Genomic DNA, 23,533 nt, shown 5'->3' with positions numbered 1-23,533 from the left:
TCACTACCATTGTATCCTCATACGACTACAGATCTTGCATTACGTATTCTTAATAACAATACTATAACATGTACAAAGCCTCTACAAGGCCTCCGTACATTTCCTACTTTAAAGGATACATGACAGCGTTACATACGACACCTCTCCTTGATGGCTTTTCTTCCTCATGCACTTCACTTCACATATGACATCTCTTCTTCTTGATGGCGTTTCTTCCACATGCACTTCACTTCTTTAAATCTGGCCTCGGACCGGCGCTCCGTATTATATTTTCCAGCCACTTGAAATGCAGCACCTCTTATGCCGGAACACACATAACGTCTTGTATTTATTCTTTTGAGTTATGTGCGCCTTCTTTTGTTAACCCGCAACGGTGCCCCCCTTTCCGTCACTTTACATTTAACCCTTCCCTAGGATTAGCAGTGACCTTCTTCCTGCGCATGGTACATACGTTGCAAAGTCCTTTACTTGAACACCTTTCAACGTAAGAAACGGGCTCCTCCTGATTGCTCGCTCCACAGTTGCAATGAGCCACGGTCACAGCGGGAAACGTTGGTACTGAGCGTACTGCGCTAACGCCAGCTCCCCTTGACCATCTGTGACATCATTTCATCTTGGGGACCGCACACACACATACACCTCCGTGGCATCGCCAACTGCCGTACAGGCAAGTCCAACCTATTTCAACATTATGCACTCCGTCAGCCCCTCTTGCCCACGACAGAATTTCTCCTCTCCGCCTTGCTTCTCACATTGGGGCCGCTCTCACTTTGAAGCACACTCAGATCGCCCTTTTCACCTAGCGGCTCCTTATTGCAGCTGCACTCCTATTTCTCACCCGCTCGCGCCTTACTTCAACTGAAACTTCTCTTGCGTAGCGCCATTCACTCATGAGGATTTGCCTCTGTTAAAATTTCTGGTTTTGGGGTCTGAGCACTGGGGCCTCCTTCACTTTCGGGCTTCAATGTACTAGAGGCTTCACTTCTTGCCCCATTCACTTTGCTTCTGCTTCACTTGAAGCTCTAAGGCCCTTATCAGCGCTGGTTTCCTCCTTTACTTGCCCTGGGTGATGGGACTTACTTGTTCCTCCTTGGGGGGGCAGTGGTTCCTTCTTTCCCCCTCAGCAGTCTCCTTTTTTTATGTAGGTTCTCAGTAATCCTCAACGCCAGTGTAATAACGTAAGTCCGGACTCTTCTGTAGCTTCTTGACATATACTTTATTGCTAATTACATTAAGCTAACAGATAAGGCAACCACATGGTCCCATCACCCAGGCTCAACTGACACAAGATAGAACCTTCATACAGCATTCATCACCAAACATTCCACATGACAACACATGCTCTCACATTCACAGACAAGCACTTCACAACACATCTCCTTCCTTTCCAATAACGCACATACAGTTTACACACACCAACAAGCACTTCACAACACCTTCATTGACTTCCAACTGGTTTTTGATAATGTAGATAGACACAGATTGTGGAATAAACTATCCAGTTGGAATTGCCTGGCCCACCTCCTTGCAATCATGAAGGATTTATACTGTGAAACCTCCTTTAGAGTATGCCTGAATCCTACGGGTCGAGGTATAAAGCAGGTGTGCATCCTGTCCCCTGCTTTATTTAATCTGTATATCGGTGATTTTGGCCCGGCTTTGTCAGAGGCGCGAGCTTTTCCACCTAGGTTGAAATGGGGTCCTCGGCAATGGTATTTTATATGCAGGTGATTTGGCCTTGTTAGACCAAATGGCAAAAGAGCTGCAGAGACTTTTGAACACCCTTCAGTCTTTTGCAGAGGACAACTATTTAAAAATAAATGTGACAAAATTGGTGATGGTTCTGGAATCGGCTGTGGTAAATAAGCATTAAGGTTTTAAATTGAGATCTCTGGCAAGCAGGTAGATTGTGTTGAATCGTATAGATGTCTGGGATTTAACATGAACACGAGCCCAAGGAACCTCTTTAATGTGTCAACCTTGAAAGTAAGGGCAGGTGCTCTGGCAACACACGGATTAGCTATACATAAGAAATATGGACGTTTTTGTGTCCAGCCAGTTATTCTGGTTTATAGGCAAAAAGTAGTCCCTAGACTCACTTATGGAGCTTAAGTAGTAATATGTATCCATTAATGCGCTACGGAATTTACTTGAAAACATCTTCTGGAAGAAGAGCGTAAACAGTTGGGCGATATGCTGAAATATTTTAGTAGGTTTCCAGACGTATTTTCTTAAGACTATGGGACTCATTCCAGCAACCCACATACCGGGTTCATTGAATGGGGAAATACCAGGCCATTCCGAGATTGGAGGGCCAGGTATTTCCCCATTCAAGGAACCCGGACCCAGTACATCTGGTACATCCCCATCCCCATTCGAGCCCCCTTGGGGCTCAATGGGAATGGGGAGGATGCTAAAAACGGGCCTGTTAATGATGGGCCCGTTGTTAGCATCCTGGTCTGCTTGCAGGACCCGCTAAGGACGTCCTGGTTTTACCAGGCGTCCTTAGCGGGTCCCATGAGCAGACCTCATAATGAGGCGGTAGGGGGTTAACGGTGCTGGCAGCTCTACCGGTGCCGTTAACCCCCTACCGCCTGGGTCGTAATGAGGCCCTATGACTAAACATCGTTCCCTCCTGGGCAGTCCAGGGCTCTCAGGCCAATTTAGATTTTGTATGACGTGTTTGTAGCGTGTCGCCTGTTCAGTTCGAGTCTTTGTTACATATTTTAATTGAATGTCCAAAATTGACAGATGTGAAAGGTATTTGTCTAGGACATATTAGAGTACGATTTCCTTCTTACAGTGACACAGAAATGAGGGCCTTGCTTTGAAGCTGCCAAAAAACGAGTATTACGATAGCTGTTTTATCATTTTTAAAGAGAATTAAGTTAGTATCCTGATTATTTTGATGAGTTTTAAATCAAATAGTGAAATGAATATTTTTAGTATCATCCGAGCTAAGGTGTTAAAAGAAATTAGTGTTTTTAAATATAGAGAAAACAGGGGAGATTATTTTTTTAAGTCTGCCCCTTAAGTTTTTATCATATTAGCAACATGTTATATACAGGAAATTAATTTTTATAGATTCGCCTTTGCTTGCTTGTTTTTAGGTTTTATGATAATTGTACATGACGAAGGTTGTTTTTTTTCTTTTTTCTTTTCTTGTTTTTCTTTCTTCTCTTTTTATTTTATTTCTGTGTCGTTGTAATTGTCATAAGCGAAAGGTTTGTTAATTGAGCCAAAAAGCTTTCATTAAAAAAGTAGAAGTCAAGCAGTTATCCCTAAAATACACTTCGAGGGGATTGGGTCCTCCGACGTATTCCATATCTATGACAGATAATGTCCACAGCTGTGCTGCTTCGGAAAATTTTAGGCGTCTGCGTCCTGCGTCGATGACGTCGATGCGCCGTCCCCGAGGACCTCCTCCGACGGCCAACGTCACCCGATGTGATAAGTAGGACGCACGACGCCCGTAGCCTCAGTTCCGTGTTTTCCGCGAACATGTTCGCTTCCTGAATCTCGGTACGCCTCGACACTTTGGAGTTTGTTGTATTCTTCTCGGTTCTTTGAACCTGTTTGGTTTTTGTGAAAACCTGTTCCTGACGATGTCTACCTCGTCTTCAACCCCGCCTGCAGGCACTGTGGGTCCAAGATGTCGGTAACGGACTCGCACGACGCCTGCCTCTGATGCTTCGGGGAGGCCCATGACACGGACTGTGTCGACTGCCAGTTGACTACGGCCAAGGCCTTGTGGGAGCGCAAGAAGAAGTTGTCAGTAGGTAGGGTGTCTAAGCCCAGGAAGTCGAGGTCTGTGGGGCTTTCAACGGATGATTCGAGAGGCGACTCTCTGCGTCATCGTCGCTAGGTCCAGTGGGTCTCCTTCCAGGAGTCGGTCTCGCCACTCCTCTGCCTCTTTGAGGCATTCCCGGAAGCGCCGGCATCGGTCACCTTCCCCGTCCTCTTCCGAGGACTCCGCCCGTCGGCGGGTCGCTTATCCCACCATGCAAGCGACATCGGAGGAATGGGCTTCCTTCGGGAAGAAGATGTTGGCGATTCTTGAATCGCAGGGCACCGGTCCGTCCGCACCTCCGAGTGGGGTAGGTTGTGATCGGTCGAGAGACACCGCTCGCACGCCTTCGGGCTCGGGTGGTCGGCACGGTTTGCGGGAGAGGTCCCGCTCGGACAAGGGTAACCGTTCTCGCCATGCCCGTTCCAGGTCCTGGTCCTCGACGCGCTCGAGACCGTGTGATCCTGTGCCGTCTTCGAGGAAGACGCCGACGCCCGTGGCGCCGAGGTCGTCGACGACCTCTCTCCAGGCTGCGCTTTCGAGGCGGTCGTCGATGCTGTCGGCGCCTAGATCGTCAAAGGACACGCTCGGAGCCCTCGGTGCTGGCGGCGCTGCGGCTGATGCCGATTCGCTCAACGCCGATTCTCTCGAAGCTGGCGCCAACTCGTTCGGCGCCCTAGACGCCTTTTGAGGCGGTGGTGTCAGAGGGGCCCTGTGGCACGGGCGTAGCCCCTAGAAAGGCTCTGGCTAAGGTCAGGCATAGCTTTGGTCCCCAGGTGTCTTCCTCTCACCGCCTGGAGTACATTTCAGAGGGTGATGAGGGCTTGGTTTCGGTGCCTGATGAGCTTCTCTCGGGCCATAGCCAATTTGATGACCTGAGGCAGTCACTGCATGATGCCAGTGGACTGGACACCTCTCCAGAGGTGGAGTTTTGTAGGCCGGAGCCTGGCACTCATGCCGATTCTTCGTACCGGCCTCTTATGTCTCGGGTCACCGAGTACTTGGGATGATCGGCTCCGCCAGGGGAGTTTGTTTAGGATGATCTCACGGACATCCTTCATCTTGATCCCCCCACTGACCCGGTACTGCCGTTTCATATGGCTCTGCAGAGAAGGGTGGCGGCGGCTTGGACTGCTCCGGAGAGTCTCCCGCCAGTAGGCAAGTCTTTGTCGCGAAAATACCGTCCAGCCAGTAGCGACCCCTGCTACTTGTCCAGGCACCCCACTCCGGAGAGTTTGGTGGTGCAGGCGGCTACGGCCCCGGCAAATCAGGCGTCGTGTCCTACCGTCCCTCCAGATAGGGACGACAAACGTTTTGATGGCTGGGCGAAGAAAGTGTTTTCTTCAGGGGTTATGGCGCTTCAGGCGGCCAACTCCGTATGTGCCTTGTCTCGTTTCACACACACTCTGTGGAACTGTGTTTCCTTAGCGGCTGACCCTATTCCCGAAAGGGACGAACGGTATGGTTTCCTTGCTATGGTTCAGGAGGGCAAGGATGCCATGTGTGAGGCCGTTCAGTCGGGTTTGGACATGGCAGATTGTGTCAGCCGGTCCATGGCGGCGAGCACCGTAATACGCAGGTTGGCATGGTTGCGGAAGTCGGGGTTCGCTCCTGATGTGCAGTCCCGGCTCCTCAACATGCCCTTTGACGGTGAACATCTTTTCGGCAGCAAGGCTGACGAGAGCCTTGAGAGGTTGCAGACCTCTAAAGCTGCAGCGAAGTCGTTGGGTGCTGCAGTTCGACAACCTCCGCCTTTTCGTCCTAGGGGACAACAATGTAGGGGTGGTTCCTTTTGCTATTACTCGTCCTTCAGTAAAGCGAGAGGAGCTGTCAGTCAAAGGGGTCACCGTAAGAGTGCCAGAGGCGGAAAACAGGGTACTCGAGGTGCCAAGGCCGCTCGGGCAGTTGCCTCTTTGCCCTCAGGCAACGCCGCAGCCACTTCAGCTCAGTCATGAGGCCAGGTCCCATGGTTCGCCGGTTGGGGGAAGGCTGGCGCAGCATCTTGTAGAGTGGCATGCCATTACTTCAGATGTGTGGGTTCTGGAGATCATAACCCACGGCTACTGTCTTCCCTTTCGGCAGAGGCCTCACGACAATCCACCTGGGAACCTCTCTTTGAAGAGTCCGGATCCGCTCCTTGCGCAGGAAATTCAAGCCCTGCTGGAGAAAGGCACCATAGAACTGGTGCCTGTAGCGGAGAAGAACAAGGGATGGTATTCACCTTATTTTTTGATTTCGAAGAAAGACGGGGGATTGAGACCCATCATGGACTTGCGCAGCTTGACCAAACTCCTCAAGAAGGACAAGTTCAAGATGGTTACTCTCTCTCAAGTCCTCCATGCCCTTCAACTTCAGGACTGGTTGGTGTCTCTCGACCTCAAGGACGCTTACTTCCATGGGCATATCCATCCCAAGCACAAGAAGTACCTGAGGTTCGCGGTTGGCGACTCGCACTTTCAGTTTCGAGTCCTGCCCTTCGGATTGACCTCTGCCCGAGGGTTTTCACCAAGCTCATGGTGGTGGCAGCGCATCTCAGGAAAGGGGGATTCATGTCTATCCCTACCTGGATGATTGGTTGATCAGGGGCAGCTCTCCCGAGCAAGTCCTGGATCATCTGTCCGTCACCTGCCACTCCCTTCACAAGCTGGGCTTCTCCCTCAATTTAAAGAAGTCCCATTTGACGCCAACACAGCGGCTCCAGTACATCAGAGCAGTGCTCGACACATCTCTTGGGCTGTTTTTTTCCTCCCCAGGTGAGGGCTCTTCACATTCAGCAGATGGTGCACAAGTTTCAACTTGCCCAGACGCTCCCAGCATTCGAGTTCTTGAGGTTGCTCGGCCTCATGGCATCCTGCATTCTTCTGGTGCCAGAGGCTCCTCTGCGGTTGAGATCTTTGCAGTGGGCACTCAAGATGCAGTGGTCGCAATCTTCCGGCAGGATGTCGGACCCTGTTCAGGTGCCGCCCTCGGTCGCCCAGGACCTTCTGTGGTGGGCATTCGAAGGCAATCTGATGAAGGGGGGCCCCGTTTTGGCTTCCCTGGCCAGAGGTGACGATCGTGACGGACGCATCCCTCACGGGATGGGGAGCTCATGCCAACAAGTTGACAGTCAGCGGTCGTTGGTCTACGTCTGAGCCCAGACTCCATATCAATCTGTTTAGAGCTGAGGGCCGTCAGGCTAGCCCTGAAGGCTTTTCTGCCGACTGTGCGAGGAAAGAGTATCCTGATCCTAACGGATAACACGGTGGCCATGCACTACCTCAACAAAAAGGGGGGCAGGGTCACTTCCTCTGTGTAGGGAGGCGATGCAGCTCGAGTTCTGGGCCATCCAGCAGGAAGTTTCGATCTCGGCTGTTCATCTGGCCGGGGACGACAACGAGACAGCGGACGCTCTGAGCAGGCAGAGCACGATCTCTCACGAGTGGGAGCTGGCTCAGGAGATTCTCCTGGAGATCTTCGCCCTTTGGGGGACCCCTCAAGTGGATCTCTTTGCCTCCAGTGTCAACCGGGAGTGCGAAAGGTTTTGCTTGTGGGAATTTCCTCCAAAAGGAGCCTTAGGAGACGCGTTCGTGGTGGAGTGGTCGTTCCCACTGCTGTACACGTTTCCTCCAGTCCCCGTCATCCCGCAAGTACTGCGGAGGTTACGGAGGTTCGGTTCCCGGATGATCCTCATTGCTCCGGCGTTGGCTCGGAGGACGTGGAACCCGGACCTTCTCGACTTGTCCATCTGCCCTCCGCGTCGTCTTCCCTACCGAGACGATCTGCTCTCACGGGAGGGGGGTCAGGTTCTCCATCCAGAGGTCAGATCCCTCAACCTTCCCGCTTGGCTTCTGAAAGATTGAGGTATAAGAATTGGGACCTCCCTGAAGACGTGTTGGAGGTGTTGCTCTTGGCCAGGCGGCCGGCAACAAAGTCTCTACCGTTGCCGTAAGTTCTGCGACTGGTGCAGAGTTAAGAATGTGGATCCTTTTGAGTGTGACATTCCCATGGTTCTGTCTTTTTTGCTTTCCTTGGCCCACAGGGGCTTGCAAGTGGGTACCATTAAAGGTTACCTGGCGACGCTGTCCATATTTAAGCGCTCGTCTGAAGAATGTTCCTATTTTAAGATTCCTTTAATTTCTCAGTTTTTAAAAGGGCTCACTAATGTGTTTCCTCAGTAACCTTTTCTGTTGCCCGGTTGGGATTTGAACCTTGTTCTTAAGTTTCTTATGGGTGCTCAGTTTGAGCCTTTGCATTCTTGCCCTTTGAGGCTGTTAACTCTTAAAACTGTGTTTTTGGTTGCGGTTACTTCCGCTCGCAGAGTGAGTGAGTTACAGGCACTTTCAGATAAGCCACCCTTCACTGTGTTTCATAAGGACAGGGTTGTCCTTCGAGTTCATCCTTCCTTTCTTCCGAAGGTGGTTTCGGAATTTCATTTGAGCCAGAAGGTGGTTCTTCCGGCGCTCTATCCTCCTCCACAAGGCAAGGCAGTCCTTTATTCCGCAATTCGATTGGGCATGCTAAATTTGTGTTCTAAATTCTTTTCCCACCTCCTTGCTCGGTAGTGCTTTGGGAGTCTGTCATAGATATGGAATACGTCCGAGTACCCAATCCCCCCGAAGAACAAGTTACTCTGTTACCTGGTAACGTTCTTTCGATGGGATGGTCCGACGACGTATTCCATATCGCTCCCTCCCTACCTTCCCCGCTGCAGAATTTCTTAAGTGATTGCAGCTTGCGTTCCGCAAGGCCTTGTGTGTCTGACTGGCAGAAAACTGGTGTCACACGTTCTGGGGAAAAAACTACAACTGAGGCTACGGGCGTCGTGCGTCCTACTTATCACATCGGGTGCCGTCGGAGGAGGTCCTCGGGGACGGCGCATCAACGTCATCGACGCAGGACGCCGAAAATTTTCCAAAGCAGCACAGCTGTGGACATTATCTGTCATAGATATGGAATATGTCGTCGGACCATCCCATCGAAAGAACGTTACCAGGTAAGAGAGTAACTTGTTCTTCTATACACATATATGTACACAGTTGGTGATTTCAAAGTCAGATCACACACACTTTACAATTACAAACATTTGAAAGCAGTTCAAATTAATTAAACAAGGAAAACTGTAAGCAGTAAAGTGAGAAATAATGCCTTTAAATCAGTAACCATACCATATACCTTGCCCAATAAAGCTTGTCAACTTCAGCAGTCTTTCCCTATAAAGTAAGTAGGCCTACTGCCACAATAGCCATGGTTATCGGTAAGTGCCTGAGCAGAAAGCAGGACGACTTTAAAGTCCGTCTTGAACAAGCTTTGGCAAATCCAATGGGATGGATACCATTGTAGAAAAACCCCACCCTTTTTGCGTAAGGTAAGTTAGTGTTTTAGGGGTACTCTCCCAATCCCATCACACTCTGGGTAAACCTGGGTAGTATCCTTGGTCAGAACTCAGCCGATCACGATAAGGCAAGGGAGAATTGGGGAGTGCGGTTTGGGCCAATACAATCCCTATGGTGAGAGGGGGCACAACAACCGGTATGCAGGCTCGCGTCCCTTGCTCCGATTTTCTGAGGGTCCACCCCAAAGGTACTAAGAAGAAAATAATTTAAAATGCTGAGACTGGAAGTTATCAGTATAGAAAGTGGAGCATAATACTTGACGCCCGTCTTGCCATAAAATTAACATGACCCATTTGTACATATAGCATCTGCAAGGCCCCAAGTTCCATAATGCGAGAGTTCATTTTTTATTCCTAACTACTTCTTTATTTGGTCTGTTTTAGCGTTTAACACATTTCTGCCACGGTATCATATTTCTTCATATACAAGTGCAATATGTCCTCATTGTTCAAACCTGCTTCAGGAAAATGTCATTATACTTTGTGTTTCTCTTTGACTTAATGTAAATCCTCTGCCGCCTTCTGAAAGCATTCATAATAGTTCTTTCTGTGAGTTGATGTGGTTTGATTTTTAAATGTATATGGATAATGGCATCTATATTCATGTGTTGTTTACAGGTTTGATGTTTGTATTTTAGCTGAAGGTGCGAGACCTTGCTGGGCAGGCGCTGTCCTTTGTTCAAGATTTTGTTAAGGCTCTGTTAAACTTCCATACGTACACCGAACAAAGAGTGCAGATATTTCCAATCGACTCTGCCATTGATGTCATCTCACCTTTGCATCAAAAGGTAAGTTAAATGCATCTTTGTTCAAAAATAGAAATGCTCATGCCTAGAGAAAATAAAAACAGACATTAAGGAGTTGGTTTAGTCGCCCAAGTCTTCAGTTTGTGTTGAAGAAATGTTTTCTGAAATTAACACTTTAATACAAAGCGACAATTGCCCTATTCCGCCAGTTTTGTGCTTTCAAATTGCTACTGATGAGAGCATATTTATAACAAGTACTTTTAATTAGTAGAATGGAAGTGTCCACTTGCAAAGAGTTTTTTGTTACACCAGGTAATTTCATCTTCAGGTGACCAATTGAGGCGGGACTCTTTGCAATTCAGACAGCAATCCATTGGCAGGCATGTTAACTTATTACACCACCCTTTTCAGCATTTCTGCATCTCTCGCTAGATGCATGCTTCTGTCTGGATGGTGGTTGTGAGCCATGGTGTTGGGCTTGGAGGTGGATGGCAGCCGATGAACGAAAATGTCCAAATAGGTTCAGGTGCTTTGTGACCAGATGGTGTGGCAGGTTAAGTACTGCATTGACCGATCCTGTCACAGGGACCTCGGGTGTCACTAAGGAACTATGCACCCTCCTCATATTCCATATCCCGGTATATCTTTGTTTTTCAGTGGATTGTGTGCAGGTTATTTTTGCATGGGTATTTATTTTTGAAGAACCTATTTTATCGAAAATCCAAGTAGAATCGTGGACTTTATCTCCACAGCATCTGTTAAACTCTCCACCAAGTAAGTCTACGACGGATAAAAAGAAATGGTGCAGCACCACCTGTAATTGTTCTTCTGACGAGACACAGCTTTTAAAGGAGAAAATGTGGCGTGATATGATAGTTCATAGGATAAACTGTTCAGATGCCACAAATCTGCAACACGATTGCAAAAAGCAGTTTGCCATGGACAAATCCTCCTCTTAGTTGTCATGCCGCAGTTACTCCATGCAAATACTCTACGGTACCCTTGTCACCATGTTTAGAATGAGTGCAAAATAATTCTCCGCTCACTGTGGCACTCCCTCCTCTTCTGGTTTTGAAATCGGTGTAATTGGCATAGATGTTTATATATTCCTGTCTGCTTAGATGTTGGTATTATGATGCTGACCACTACTGCAAGACCCAATTGGAATTACATTTTATCAATGAGGACATAGGTTTGGTGGCTTCGCATAAACCCTAAATATAAGGTATCTGGGTTGGCATTTGAAAACACTTTGCTGCATGAAACAGAGTGTTTAACGCTCAATAATTGGGGCATAGACATGAACAAGAGGCAAAAAGAAATAAATGTTTTGTTGCAAACTACTTGGCTGCTAACCGATGCTCCTTCCTGACTGCGTGAAGAAAAGGACCGGACTTTAAAGATGTGTGCACATGCTAGGGAGGTTCTCACGTGCATAGCATGGTCTTGTATGTGCCTAGCACAGATTTTAACTTGTAAACTGGTAAACAGTATGCTACTTTCACAGGGATGATATCCCATAAATATGGATGACTTCAATTATTTTGAGCAATAATTCCAGTACAGGAAAGAGAAAGAGTGACCACTGGAACGATTCTGGGTGTTCCCTTCTGGGTGTTCTCTTGCAAGTACTGGCTCAAGCCACCAGTGTGACACATGTAATCAATCGGTCAATGGCAATCAAAACCAAAACATCTTGCATGTGCAGTTGTGAGGTGAGATGGCACACCCCAGCCATAGAGGGCTTTATTTTTTGGTGGTATAACCTCGTGGACTAGACAATGATATTTTTTCTCTGCCAGGTCCATCCTCTTCAGTGGTGTAACTTGGTATGATATTGTTGATTAATATTTACCTCTTTCCATTCTAACATGACATTTATGTTAGTATACTAAATGTAATATGAGAAGTTTCAGAGAATAGCCACTGTTTTATACATGTGGTATTTACAATATAACCACGGTTGAATCTAGAAGGGCAATCCAAGTACAATCACTGTCGATTTTAGGAGCACCCGCTGAAAATAGCCATTGTGGAATCTACAAGAACCATCCGAGCACAATAACTGTTGAATCTGAGAGAACTCCAAGAGTATAACCACTGTTGAATCTAGGAGATGTTTCAGACTATAGCCACTGTTGGGTTCAGGCAAAGTACTGCAGCATAGCTACTGTTGATTTCGTCTGAACTAACCACAGAACACCATAGGAAGGCTATCGCCACTGTTGATCACTATACAAATAAAAAAATACTAAAGCCCTCAAATGGAAATAACTATACACCCGACCACAAACCTCTACAGGTAAGAGGTTTTTGCCCTTGGGAATGCGATACAACTACAAAACCACAGGTCACCACAGGAAGGCCACCGCCTCTGTGAACCAGATACAACTAAAAAGCCACAGGACCCCACAAGGAGAGACCGCCACAAAGGACCCCAAAAGGGAAGAACTAACCACAGTGCGCCGCAGGGAGGCTCTCGGTTCTATTGAACCCAATTGAAATATCTGAGCCCACAGAGGGAGACAACTATATATGACCTCCGAAGAGAAGATCAAACCAAGGGCATCACAGGGAGGTAAACCTGATACCACTACAACAAAACTGCAGCTCTACACAACAGAAGATCAAACCAAAGGGCATCACACAGAGGCGGTCGCAACTGTGAACATGATACAAACACAAATATAACTACAATACTCCGGGAATCCACACGGATAGACAGCCGAAAGGAAAGATATAACCACAGGCCACCACAGATCAACACAGGAAGGTCCTCACCAGTGTGATCTGTGAGAGTAACCAAAGGGTGTCTCACCTGCTAGTCTCCGGGGATCTCTCTTGCCCTCAGGTGGCCAGTGCACAGCCATTGCCTTTGGATCCAGACCCTGGGGGTGGACGAGTGTGGGAGGATCGCCTGGGTGAGGGGTCTTTGGGGAGTGGGGGTGAGACAGCCAGTGGAGAGACACAGTATTTCTCCCTTTCCCGTACCCATGATTCCTCCTATTCATAGGATTCTTTGGTGTGCCAACTCCCCCACTCCCCTTTCCACACACACTGGGCCGAGGGAGAGGGTGACTGAGAGTAATAATGCTAACTCTTACACATCGCATTGGACATGTCTCACTAATTGGGTCAGGCAAAGTCAGGCACTTGACTTTAAGTGCATACATCTGATACCAATTGGCTCTCCTCACACAGATAAAAGGCGGAACATAGAAACTCACTCTGAGCAAGGTGGAACACGAGTATGAGCAGAACGTCCAGGGCGAAGGCGAACCTACTGGACCAGAGCAACGGAGTGAGGGACGAGAGCCACGGGTGGAGAACCTCAGGAGTTCCCTGCAGGAGGTTGTTGCCTCCAAAAGGCCACGTAAGACACGTGGAGAAGGCCGAGTCCTAAACAAGAAGACTGCATTGTTTCAAGGATGCCAGCGACCCTCCCGGGTGAATGGCAGAGTTGGGGAGGCGTGTCCAAGGCTGTGGTACTAACCTTTGTGTAAACTGGAAGACAGTAAAGACAAGAAAGAAACAGAAACAGACGCAGCCGCTGAGTTGGCAAGTGACGTGAGAGACCAGTGTGTGCTAAAGAAAGATGAAAGTGCCAACATTATAACGCTCAATTGAAGGCTGCATGTGTGTGGATGAGATGCAAAGAAAGGCAGACCTGCGAATGAACCTTGAAGTAACGATAGCTGTGAAGTCAGCAATACTGAGTAATGGAGTGTTTCGGAGAAAGGAAGTAGCCCACTCGAAAGTCTCAGCGAAAGGTGAAACGTTTGTAGCGATAAAGTGAATGAACTGTAAAAGCAAAGTGATTGAAATTGACCCAGGGGAAAGTAAAAGGTGAACATAGAACTTTGGTGCATAATACAGTGAACTACCCAGACCAGGAAGTACTGGGGCAGATAACGTAGGAGTGAGGTGAAAGCTGGAAAGTCGAAGTGGTCCTGCGCAGGTCTGTAGGAAAAGGCCATGCACATTCAAAAGTCTTCGACATCAGAAAACAGTCCGAGCCCGTCTGAGAGAAGACCAAAGGTATAATAATTAAAGGGAAGGGAATCCCTTAAGGGGGGTAAATTAAGCTTGGGGAAGGGAACCCCTGCAAGTGTTTTGTTTTGCTGTGAAAGGACTGAGCCCGACCGATGTGAACATTTTGGTGAACTGTGTTTTGGAAAGTAAGACTCTAACGTGGAAGGCCAGCCAGACTTCGATCCACGTCTTGAACTGCCTTTGTGTTAAGAACCGGAGCCAGAGTGTGTCATCTCGCCTACAGGGACCGCCTTACTCCGTGATGTCCAACGTGGGGAGGAGAGTTGACTCAGCCACATTTATTCTTTATATTTGAACACTGACTTTCCTCTGCATATTCTCCCTTTCACACTTTTTGTACAAGATATAGGGCAGGCATTACGGTTTTGTTCGTATAGGCCATTTTGATTTGGCAGACTCCACTAGGACTGTTTTATATATTTGATGGTCGAGGCTACTCGCATCTTAGCTATAAGGGCAAAGTAGGATTTTCTCCAACCCCATTGAAACTTCAATAAAGGTTTTATAAATTGTACCTTTTGTGTCAGTGTCATACTTGTGATACCATGCCTCCCTTACAGCTGATACAGCCCGATAAAATTACAGGATCCCACAAGGAGAGACAGCCAAACAAGAACTCTCAAGCAAAGACCTACATGCAGACCACCACATATACCCCACAGGAAGACTTTCACTATTGTGAACCCAATACAACTAACCAACAGAATTTTGTCCCTGAGAGCCAAAGACAGTCACCCAACCCCAATTTGTCCATGATAGTCAGGGTTAGCCTTAGTTAGAGAGGTTAGCCCCCGGCAGCCAGGCTTACTCGCTGCCAGCCAGTGCCAACCTTGGGAAAAAGACAGACACCGTGATAGTCCCCCATCCCCTGGGATAGAGCCACCATAGAACCAACCCAATCAGAAAATGGCCCACACCAGTAAAGACAAACACAAAATTAACAACCAAAACAGAACAAGCTCAGAACTCCACACCCGGGAACAGACGCAAACCAAGGGATAATGCACCAACACACACTCAACGGAAATAGGTACCTGTTAAACTACCACCCAATGGAACAAACAACTATCATCTAGAACCATAAGCACATTAGCAGGGTAACCGGAAACCTAGTGGAAAGATGGGAAACGGATAGAATCAAACCAGAAAGAACCGACACCTGCACGCCATTCATCACAATAAATTGCCACAACATTTTATTGGGCTGATACTTAACAAGTCTCATGATACCCAGCTAACTCGTAAATGATGATTTATAGTTTTGAAAGCTCCCATTGTTAGTAAAGTTGAACAGCGATTTTAATCGCAAGTGCAGGTATATGAGCAGCCTACATGGGACCTTGAAAGCCATTCAGGATCATGGGGCTTTTAATGAATTAATTCTATAAGATCAATTTTAAGTTGTGCTGGGCTATCAGATTTTTTTTCTGCAACTGGACATGTTCAAAACATTTCTTCCGAGGAAGGGTTCACTTCATGCTTCCAATCTCAAGCCCCATAAACTTTTTTTGTGCAGGCATTGCTGTAGGAATTAATCACTCCCTGGCTTGCCTCTGCTGTGAACCCTTTTGAGAATAAAAGGTGGCTACAGCATTTATCTTGTTATTTTTTTGTATTTATTTTTTATTTATTATGTAGTGAAATTAATACCTTTTTTAATACATCACATAATATAAGGCAGAGAAAAGGGAGGGAATGAAAAGGAAAGGAAGTGGGCATTCACAGACATCCATGTATCACATTGGACAGTTGGTTCATGTTTCAACTACTGTTATTATCTGGGCAATTTCATTCCATAAACTGGAGAAATGACTTAAGCATCCCTCAATATTCCCAGATATGAATATGTCCCAAAGCCTGTTAGTGTTTATCACCTGGAGGCCAGAGGCTATAATCACTGTCTGCCGCAGGGCCACCATTGCACCACAATCAAAAAGTAGGTATTGCGCTGTTTCTATGCACGATTCACCACAAAACCGGCAGAGTCTAAAGTTTCTTCCAAGATTGTTCCAGCGGCCAGTGATCTCAAATGTGTTCACTGCGTTGAATTTAATACGTAAATATACCCATAACAGGTGATTTCCGATCAAGTTCTGTATATAATTTGGTGTTAACTATCATTACAGTATATATGGAAAGAAGCACTCAGCAGTTGATTTGGAGGCCAAGTCAGCGATCAGCTGATCTCGAACCTGTACCTTCAGCAACCTACTCATTGTACGTTTATAATGGCCAAGGTTCATTTCAATAGGGTCCATTGTGAGTTTCCCGAACAATTGCTCAGACAAAAGTTTAAGGGCTCCCAGAGATGAGGATTTCATGTACTCGAGTTTTGTATCAATCGCCTAATAGAGCAAGCCCATGAGAGTATTACTCGCAGCAGAGGCTAGCTTCCAGTGAAAGACTGAACTCAACAGCATGATACGTTTACTAAGAAGCATTAGGCCAAATTCAAGTAACAGCATTTCTAGTGACACATAAAGCGGCAGACGTAGTAACCATTTGAGGGTTATCGACTCAATTCTGGAGATCGCCTCCATAGAATCGAGAGCCCATGCCTCTGCAGCGTAGCAGATGATAGGTGCGATCTTCATCGTGTATAGGTTGACCACAGATCCCACTCAGTATCCCCCTCCTTTGGAAGCAAATGCCTGTATGGCACCCGAGGTTTGAGCACTGCAAATTTTAAGCTTACTCGTGTGCGGAATACCCACTAGTTTAGCATTGAATACGATGCCCAAGTAGATGTATTCATTCAGGATTTCGATAGGGACCCCTTTAAAAATCCAAGAAACAGATGTCCCTTTTTTGTGTGGTGGCTTAAACACCATACATTTGGTTTTAGTGGTGTTTATTCTAAGAGAGTTTGCTTCAGAAAAAGAAAGGAGATTGTCTAGTGCAAGTTGTAAGCCACCAGGTGATAGCTCAAGTATAACAATGTCATTGGCCTAGCCAAACCACTGTATTTCTTGATTACCCAGGCGAGGTAGTAAACATCTGGAGTTAGTTAGTGCTTGCCCCATGTCAGAAAGATACAGGTTAAATAGCAATGCATCCAAAGTACAACCTTGTTTGAGGCCTAATTTTGTGTTTATCCAACAAGAGGTACTGCCGTTGCTATCAAGCCATACTTTAATTCATGTCTCCTCATGTAGCTTCATGATCATCTTCAATAAACCTGTCAGGATCCCCCAACATGCCAGCTTTCCCCATAATCTTCCACAGTTGACCGTGTCAACAGCGGCACTATAATCGACAAATGCCACATATTTTGGGTGTCTCTGAATCGGCTAAGCCTGTTGAATTATGGTAGTGAGTGCCAGTACATTGATAGATGTGCAGCAACCCTTGCAAAACCCTGTTTGGTTCCATGGTATTATTGCAATCGCCTCAGCCCATCTTGTCAGATCTTCAAGCTGAATTTTTGCAAATATTTTAGATTGACCATCCAACATAGCCGGGAGTCGATGGTTGCGTGGATCAGTGTGCAGGCCCTTCTTTAATACGGGGACCAAGATACTTGCATTTATCTTGTTTTTACAGGTGACCCAATGCAAGCACATCACCAAACTGCAAAATGCTTCATGAGCTGTTCAGCACGCTCTAAAACAAGAACACATTACTGTAGTGCCTTCTGAAGCCTCTCTAACTTAATAACGTTGATTGCGGCTAGCGTCCACCCAGAGGTAAGATTTGGAGATAGCCCAAGGCTGCTCCTTGGCAGTCTTACACTGACTTTAGCATCAAGGTGTTGGGCGGGCCTATCCAGAGAGCTGGGCACACACTTGCGCACCATCTGGAAGGCTGTTTGCAGAGTTAGAAGTTAGGTCCAGTGAAAGAGGAAATTAATAATCGCATTAATACAGGGACAGTACCTGCCAGCCGTTTCTGATCTTGACTGACGGCGAGCTGTCACTGATTTGCCATATTGTATCCCTCTTTCCTGCAAGCTGCTTGGGGTCTGGCAATATGAATGGAGGAAGGTGCAACCCTTTTATTATCCTCATGTTGATACCCCTATAGCACAAGCTGCTGTGTGTCTGCAGTTTAGCCACAGTGTTAGTCTAGACCAAAATCATGCTCCCCGTGTATGAGCATGAGTGAACTTGAGATCACCAGACATGCCCACTCTGGTCACAGTGTAGTTCTGCACTTGAATCGCGAATAGCACTGCTTGTGTGTGGACAAGGACGAAGGACCATTTTGCAGCAGATCATACCAAGTGGTTAAAACCTCTGTGCAAACTGTTGGGGGTCAGTAATGTGAGGCGGACAACTGCTTGTGGTTTTCCCAGTGTTAGACATTTTATTGATAAAAAGTAAAAAGAAAAGCTAACTAAACTGTAGTGTGGGGTTTGCATTGCATATGGCTTCTTCGTTCCTCTGCCACCAACTCTTTGTCTGTAAAGCGTTTCGCTAAACAGAGGGCAGGGGGTCGATCGCTTTCCTCAGCTGGCTCCCTTCTGTGGAACAGTCTCCCTCTGCGTCTTGTGCAGGACTTTCTTAAATTCCGTAAACTCCTCAAAACGTTCCTCTTCACCGCTTCCTTCCCCCCCTTCTCTCCTCTGCTAATTCTCACAGTTGCTTTGATTGGTGTCCAGGGCCCTAATGCATCCTCGGGGCATTGACTTCCCACGCCGAATCGCCCCCAGCTGCTGACTATCCTCATCACTTGCCTCGGCACACCCTCCGTCCTGGAGGCACACACTTACCATACCTTGCACTTCATCTGTTGCTTACCTACGAGCATGGGCACCCCAGCACCTACCACCACTGCCCCCTCCCTTGTGCACTTGCACGTTCTGAATATTCACAAGGCATAGTAGGTTTATCCTTTTTCCCCTCCATATAATATTTTATGTATTTTTATGTGTCTCATTCCCATGTCCCCTCCCTGGTGCCCTGTGGGTGCTTTGAAACAGAATGTACTTGCTGTATAAGCGACCAACAAGCGAACAATAAATGCATAAGTAAATGAAATAAACCATGGAATGTTGATTAGGGCTGGAACCTTTTGTTCCCTTAGGATTCCACAAATTACAGTTGGGCATTCAGGATGGAAGATGACTGGAAGGATGCCTTTACCTATGCTCTCACCATTCCTCTAGCCTGTTACTACAATAAAGCTCACTTACCGTTGTACCTGCTGGCTCCTGTGTAAATGGGGACTGCATTCCAAGTGGAGCTGAAATGCTAAAGGGCTGCTGAAGAAGAGGGCTGGAGGTGAGCCAGAGTAATGAGTTTTGAATTGACTTATGTTTGGGGTCTGGCAGTATGGAAGGAGGAAGGTGCAACGCCTCTAATCCAGGTTCGGAAGGATCAAATCTGACGGTTTGCGAGGTCCCTAATCCTAATAGACTGTGTGGGGAACCATAACAATGGCAAAAGTGGCACTGGATGGGCTGTCATTCTTACTGTGGGGTGCGCCGCACCGTTTGCAGGCCTGCAATGGAATGGAAGGCAGCCTACGAGAGCTGACAACCTTTGGTGTCGAGGAGTCTTGGGAGCTCTGGTGAGCTCGATGTTACGGCTCCCACTAGTGATGTCATCTGATGGCAAGAGAGGATGGCGAAAGGTCAGAACGCCCAGTGCATTGGCGTTCCACAGATCTGCACTGTCTATGAGTAAAGCACCCAGTCACGCTCGTGAGGCGTGGTAAGTCATACGCCATGTTTGCTGTTAAATGAGTAACGGGGACAGTAACCCTACATCAGTGTTGCAGTACGTGCAGGGAATATAGAAGCTGGCGTGTGTGGAGGAAGTTTTATTTTGACAGTACCTGAGTTTGAAGGTCACAACTAGTTATTTCTGGTCACAGCAGCTGATGGAAACGAAACCGAGGTGCAGTTTTATTTCTCCCGGCATTGTCATAAAGGAGCCACTGATTTATAATGCAGCGAGTGGCAACATCTGTATTGGCGCTGGAGTTTGAATCCTATTTTAATGTTATGCATGAAGACGGGTTGTCTGTGAGACGGTGCTGGCAGGTTGGTGATTTATTGCCTGCTAATTTACTATCGCCAGCTGTTGGTTCTATGGGACGTTCATTGCTCATTCTCTGATGTCTGGCTGGGGAGGCGCGTAAAGTCAGAGAACAATACAGAGCGACAGTACATTAATGAACGGAGAGGTAAAGAAGAAAGCAAATCCTGCCAGTGCAATGTGCAATATTAAGAGTACGCTAGAAGGAAAAGGAAATCTAAATTTATAAATGAATTGGCACTCGTTTTTAAATGTGCTGAGGGTTAATATGTGGTGATGTTTTCTGTTCAAATAGCGCATGAAAAATGCTGTTTTATTTATACACGTTTACAAGTTTCTTTATAGATTGACATTGCTTGTGTGACGTTTCTTTGAGCGAAAGGTTATAGGTGAAAGGTATACTGTTATATACTTAATATGTATAAAATGTTTTCTTTTAACAGGTGGGACACTGAAAAAATATTATACAGTAATGAAGCACAACATGCTTATCGTGTTATGTTACATTGTGATGCTATAATAAGGTGGCAATTTCAAATGTAAGTGAAACGGGGCACATTATTGTGGTGTGGTGTGTTGCTGGGACACTGTGTTAGGAGTATTTGACATCATTCTTAAAATATGCTTAATTGAACCATATAGCATGTCTTTTCTGCGAGTGGTGCCTAATCGACACCACTTGCAGGTAAATTGTATTAACCTGCCGGGTCTCTCCACACATTCAATGTCCTCATTTTTAAGTTCAAGATCCCTATCTTTGAGTATCACTTGCTGTGCCAACTCCTCCTTCTTTAGTTCAGCTTCAGTTTCCAACTTTTTATATTCAAAGGCCAATTTAATAATTCAAGTTCCAAGGCATTCCCTGATGAAACAATGCTGGGTTTTGGATAGAAGCAGCAAGAGAGGTGGCACTCCCAGAAACAGATTCATTAACAACCCCAGGGCAGGGTCCTCAGTGGTTGCATCCCCCACCCCTTCATCAAGAGCATCACAATCAGTCTGGTAGTCCACCAGGGTAGCTATCAGCTCAGCCCTAGACTTATCTTCAAAGTCTAACTCCATGGCTTCACACACACTCTGGAGAGCCTCTAAGCTCATCCTAATCAATTCACCATTTGAAATAGATTCCATTGCTTGTAGTGAAGTTATCCTAGTACACAACTAAACCTCAAATTAACAAAGTGTGGATATTTTGTAAGTGTCAAGGTTACACACTGATTCTTAAAACCATTAGCATCCCACCGCTTCCACCAGTGTAAAGACTGGAGGGGCATATCTGTGCTCCTGCTCTCTATATGGCAGAGTAGAAGCACAGAGCACCCCAGCAAAGATTCTCTATAGGGTAGCGAAGGACGAGCAATCAAGACTCTTAGGAGGTGATGCAGGCTGGTTCTTAAGTACAGTGTAGTCCCCAAGCCCCCCACAAAGGAATGTTCACACAGTTCTTTAATTAAATAAGGTTCAATATATGTACACACTTAATAACACACTTTGTGCTTTGGCAAATCTTATATGGTAAATATATACAATGTCTAAGTGGTACCACACTTAACTCCTTTAAAATGCACCAACTGCTGACAATTTTAATGGCATACAAATCAAACAGTAATGTGTATCATCATAGGAAGGAAGACAAGTTTGAGTAAACAATGGCAGAATAGTACTTTAGCTACTAAAACACTGTTCTGTGCAAGGATACCCCCATTTAGGCAACCTGTAAATGAAGTGCATCAACAATCCCAGTCCATTAAGGTTTAAATAGTCTTGTTTCCTGGTAAAATGTTCCACTACCCCAATGTACCTGAGTTTAGCAGAGTTTCTTTGAAGGTTTGTCAGTGGAACCCTCGAGGGTAGACTCCCACAGGGCGTCGAGATTCCTCGAAGAAAATGTGAACACTGTTGTCTAGACAGCAGCTTCGACCTTCACGGTGCTCGTCGAACGTCGATCGGGGACGTCCTGCGAAGATGAGGCGTGCAGTGCACCACTATGAAAATAGTTTGTTGCCGCAGAGCAGACTTGATGAAAAATGTAAACCCGGCAGCGGCCGTTGGGTGTCAGCGTTGGCGTCGACGATCGGGACACGACCACGGCTGGCGTTCGATTGTTCATTGGTCTGTGTCTTTGTGGACTTCGGGTGGCGGGAAACCCCTCTGCGGATTCTCCTCGGTTCCTCGACGACCTCAACTTTCTCCAATGGGACAAAGCGGTCGACCTTGATGGCAAGGGAGCCCTTTGTTTCAATGTCCTTAGGCAAAAGGTGGATCATTGCGGCTCCGTTCGCCGAGCAGCACGGCGTCAAGCTGTCCCTGATTCTGGGCAACATGACTCGACTGGCTTCCAGCGGTTACGGAAATCCTCCGAACCCCGATCGACGGCAATGGGCTTTGATGGCCTCAATGTCCGGGTGCTTCACTTCAAGATTCCTCGGCAGACCCCGCCTCCGGTCGACAGCCCTTCGTGACTGGCTTCCATGGTGCCTTGGTGAACTTCAGCTTTCTGCACAATGTTTCCTCGTAGCTCAGGGAGAGGTCTCCTAGCCAGGTCCTCTCTTGGATCAGTGCTTGACCGACTCGACAACTTTTAGATTTCGTCAATGGAAAGCAGCAGCAAACCACCTTCTTCCAGCTGGGCTTCAAGGATAAGTAGCTTCAAGTTTAAACTTCAGTTTCTGAACAATATTGGTAAGTGAGAGGTCCCCAGATATACACATTGGTCCCCAGATATACACATTGGTCCCTCATACTCACTGCTGAGCCAAGCTCAGTCAGCCAATCAGTCAGAAGGGCATTGATGCAGGCAGGTAGCCAATCGGGCTCACAGCCATTCACTTCCACCCAGGCACCCATAACAAGGAATATAGATTGGGGCTAGCACCCTGTTACACTCACCTGGTATCCACGGGGACGCCACCCAGCCGTAGGGACTCTGGTATCCTTCTCTGCGGTTCCCAGGTGTGACCAGCGGGGAAGTTCTGCCTGGAATACAGGTGGGAAATGTTCAAGACTGGGCAACTGGGATAAGCAGCCCCCCACCACCCTGTATTCCCGCAGCCCCTCCGGACCTCTCCTCACCTTGTTGTTAATTCAGGTGTGCTCTCCGTCCTGCCTTCTTGGCAGGGGCGCGTTGTCCTTTGTGCGCGAATGCGGTCTAGTTACTTCACTGATGCCGGCCGCTTTGAGTCTTTCATGTAGGTCTTATTGCTGTTGTATATTGTTGTTATTCTTGCATGCCTTTCTGGGTTTAATAAATGTCTATTTCTCTTCCTTAGGTGCGCGGAAGTCCAATGTGATGCATTGGCTGAATTGGGTCTCGCCGGTAAATGAAGGTGTATAAAGAGCGGTAAGTAGGCGCTATGCGCAGTGCTACGATGCCTTGCCTTTGCTAACCTGTTGTATTTTCTTTCTCATAGATCGCGGTGCTCACCCGGTGTATGAAATCCCGAGGCGATGCTGGTCGAGGGGCGACTTGCGAGGTAAGCTTCTCGGCACAGTTCGTTATGTTGTAAAAGTATCTGTCTTGTTTCTTCCTTTTTTGCAGATCCCTCGGTCCGGGAGACACGCTGATCCTAGGATGCTGTTCGTAGGAGCTGTG

The 23,533-nt window shown here is 47.1% G+C and overlaps 1 protein-coding gene across 2 annotated transcripts in view; it reads left to right on the top strand.

The window, feature by feature from the left end:
• PPP1R21 (protein phosphatase 1 regulatory subunit 21) overlaps nucleotides 1-23,533 on the top strand; it is a 1,307,116-nt gene that overhangs the window by 399,715 nt on the left and 883,868 nt on the right. For both annotated transcript variants that reach the window (XM_069608410.1, XM_069608409.1), the window contains one exon: nucleotides 9,800-9,949. In XM_069608410.1, coding sequence (XP_069464511.1) covers nucleotides 9,800-9,949 — 150 coding nt within the window. The remainder of the gene's footprint in view (nucleotides 1-9,799; nucleotides 9,950-23,533) is intronic.

The sequence above is a fragment of the Ambystoma mexicanum genome, chromosome 4q, assembly GCF_040938575.1.
Source record: "Ambystoma mexicanum isolate Mex_15411 chromosome 4q, UKY_AmexF1_1, whole genome shotgun sequence".
NCBI lineage: Eukaryota > Metazoa > Chordata > Amphibia > Caudata > Ambystomatidae > Ambystoma > Ambystoma mexicanum.
This window is presented reverse-complemented; position numbering and strand designations above follow the sequence as displayed.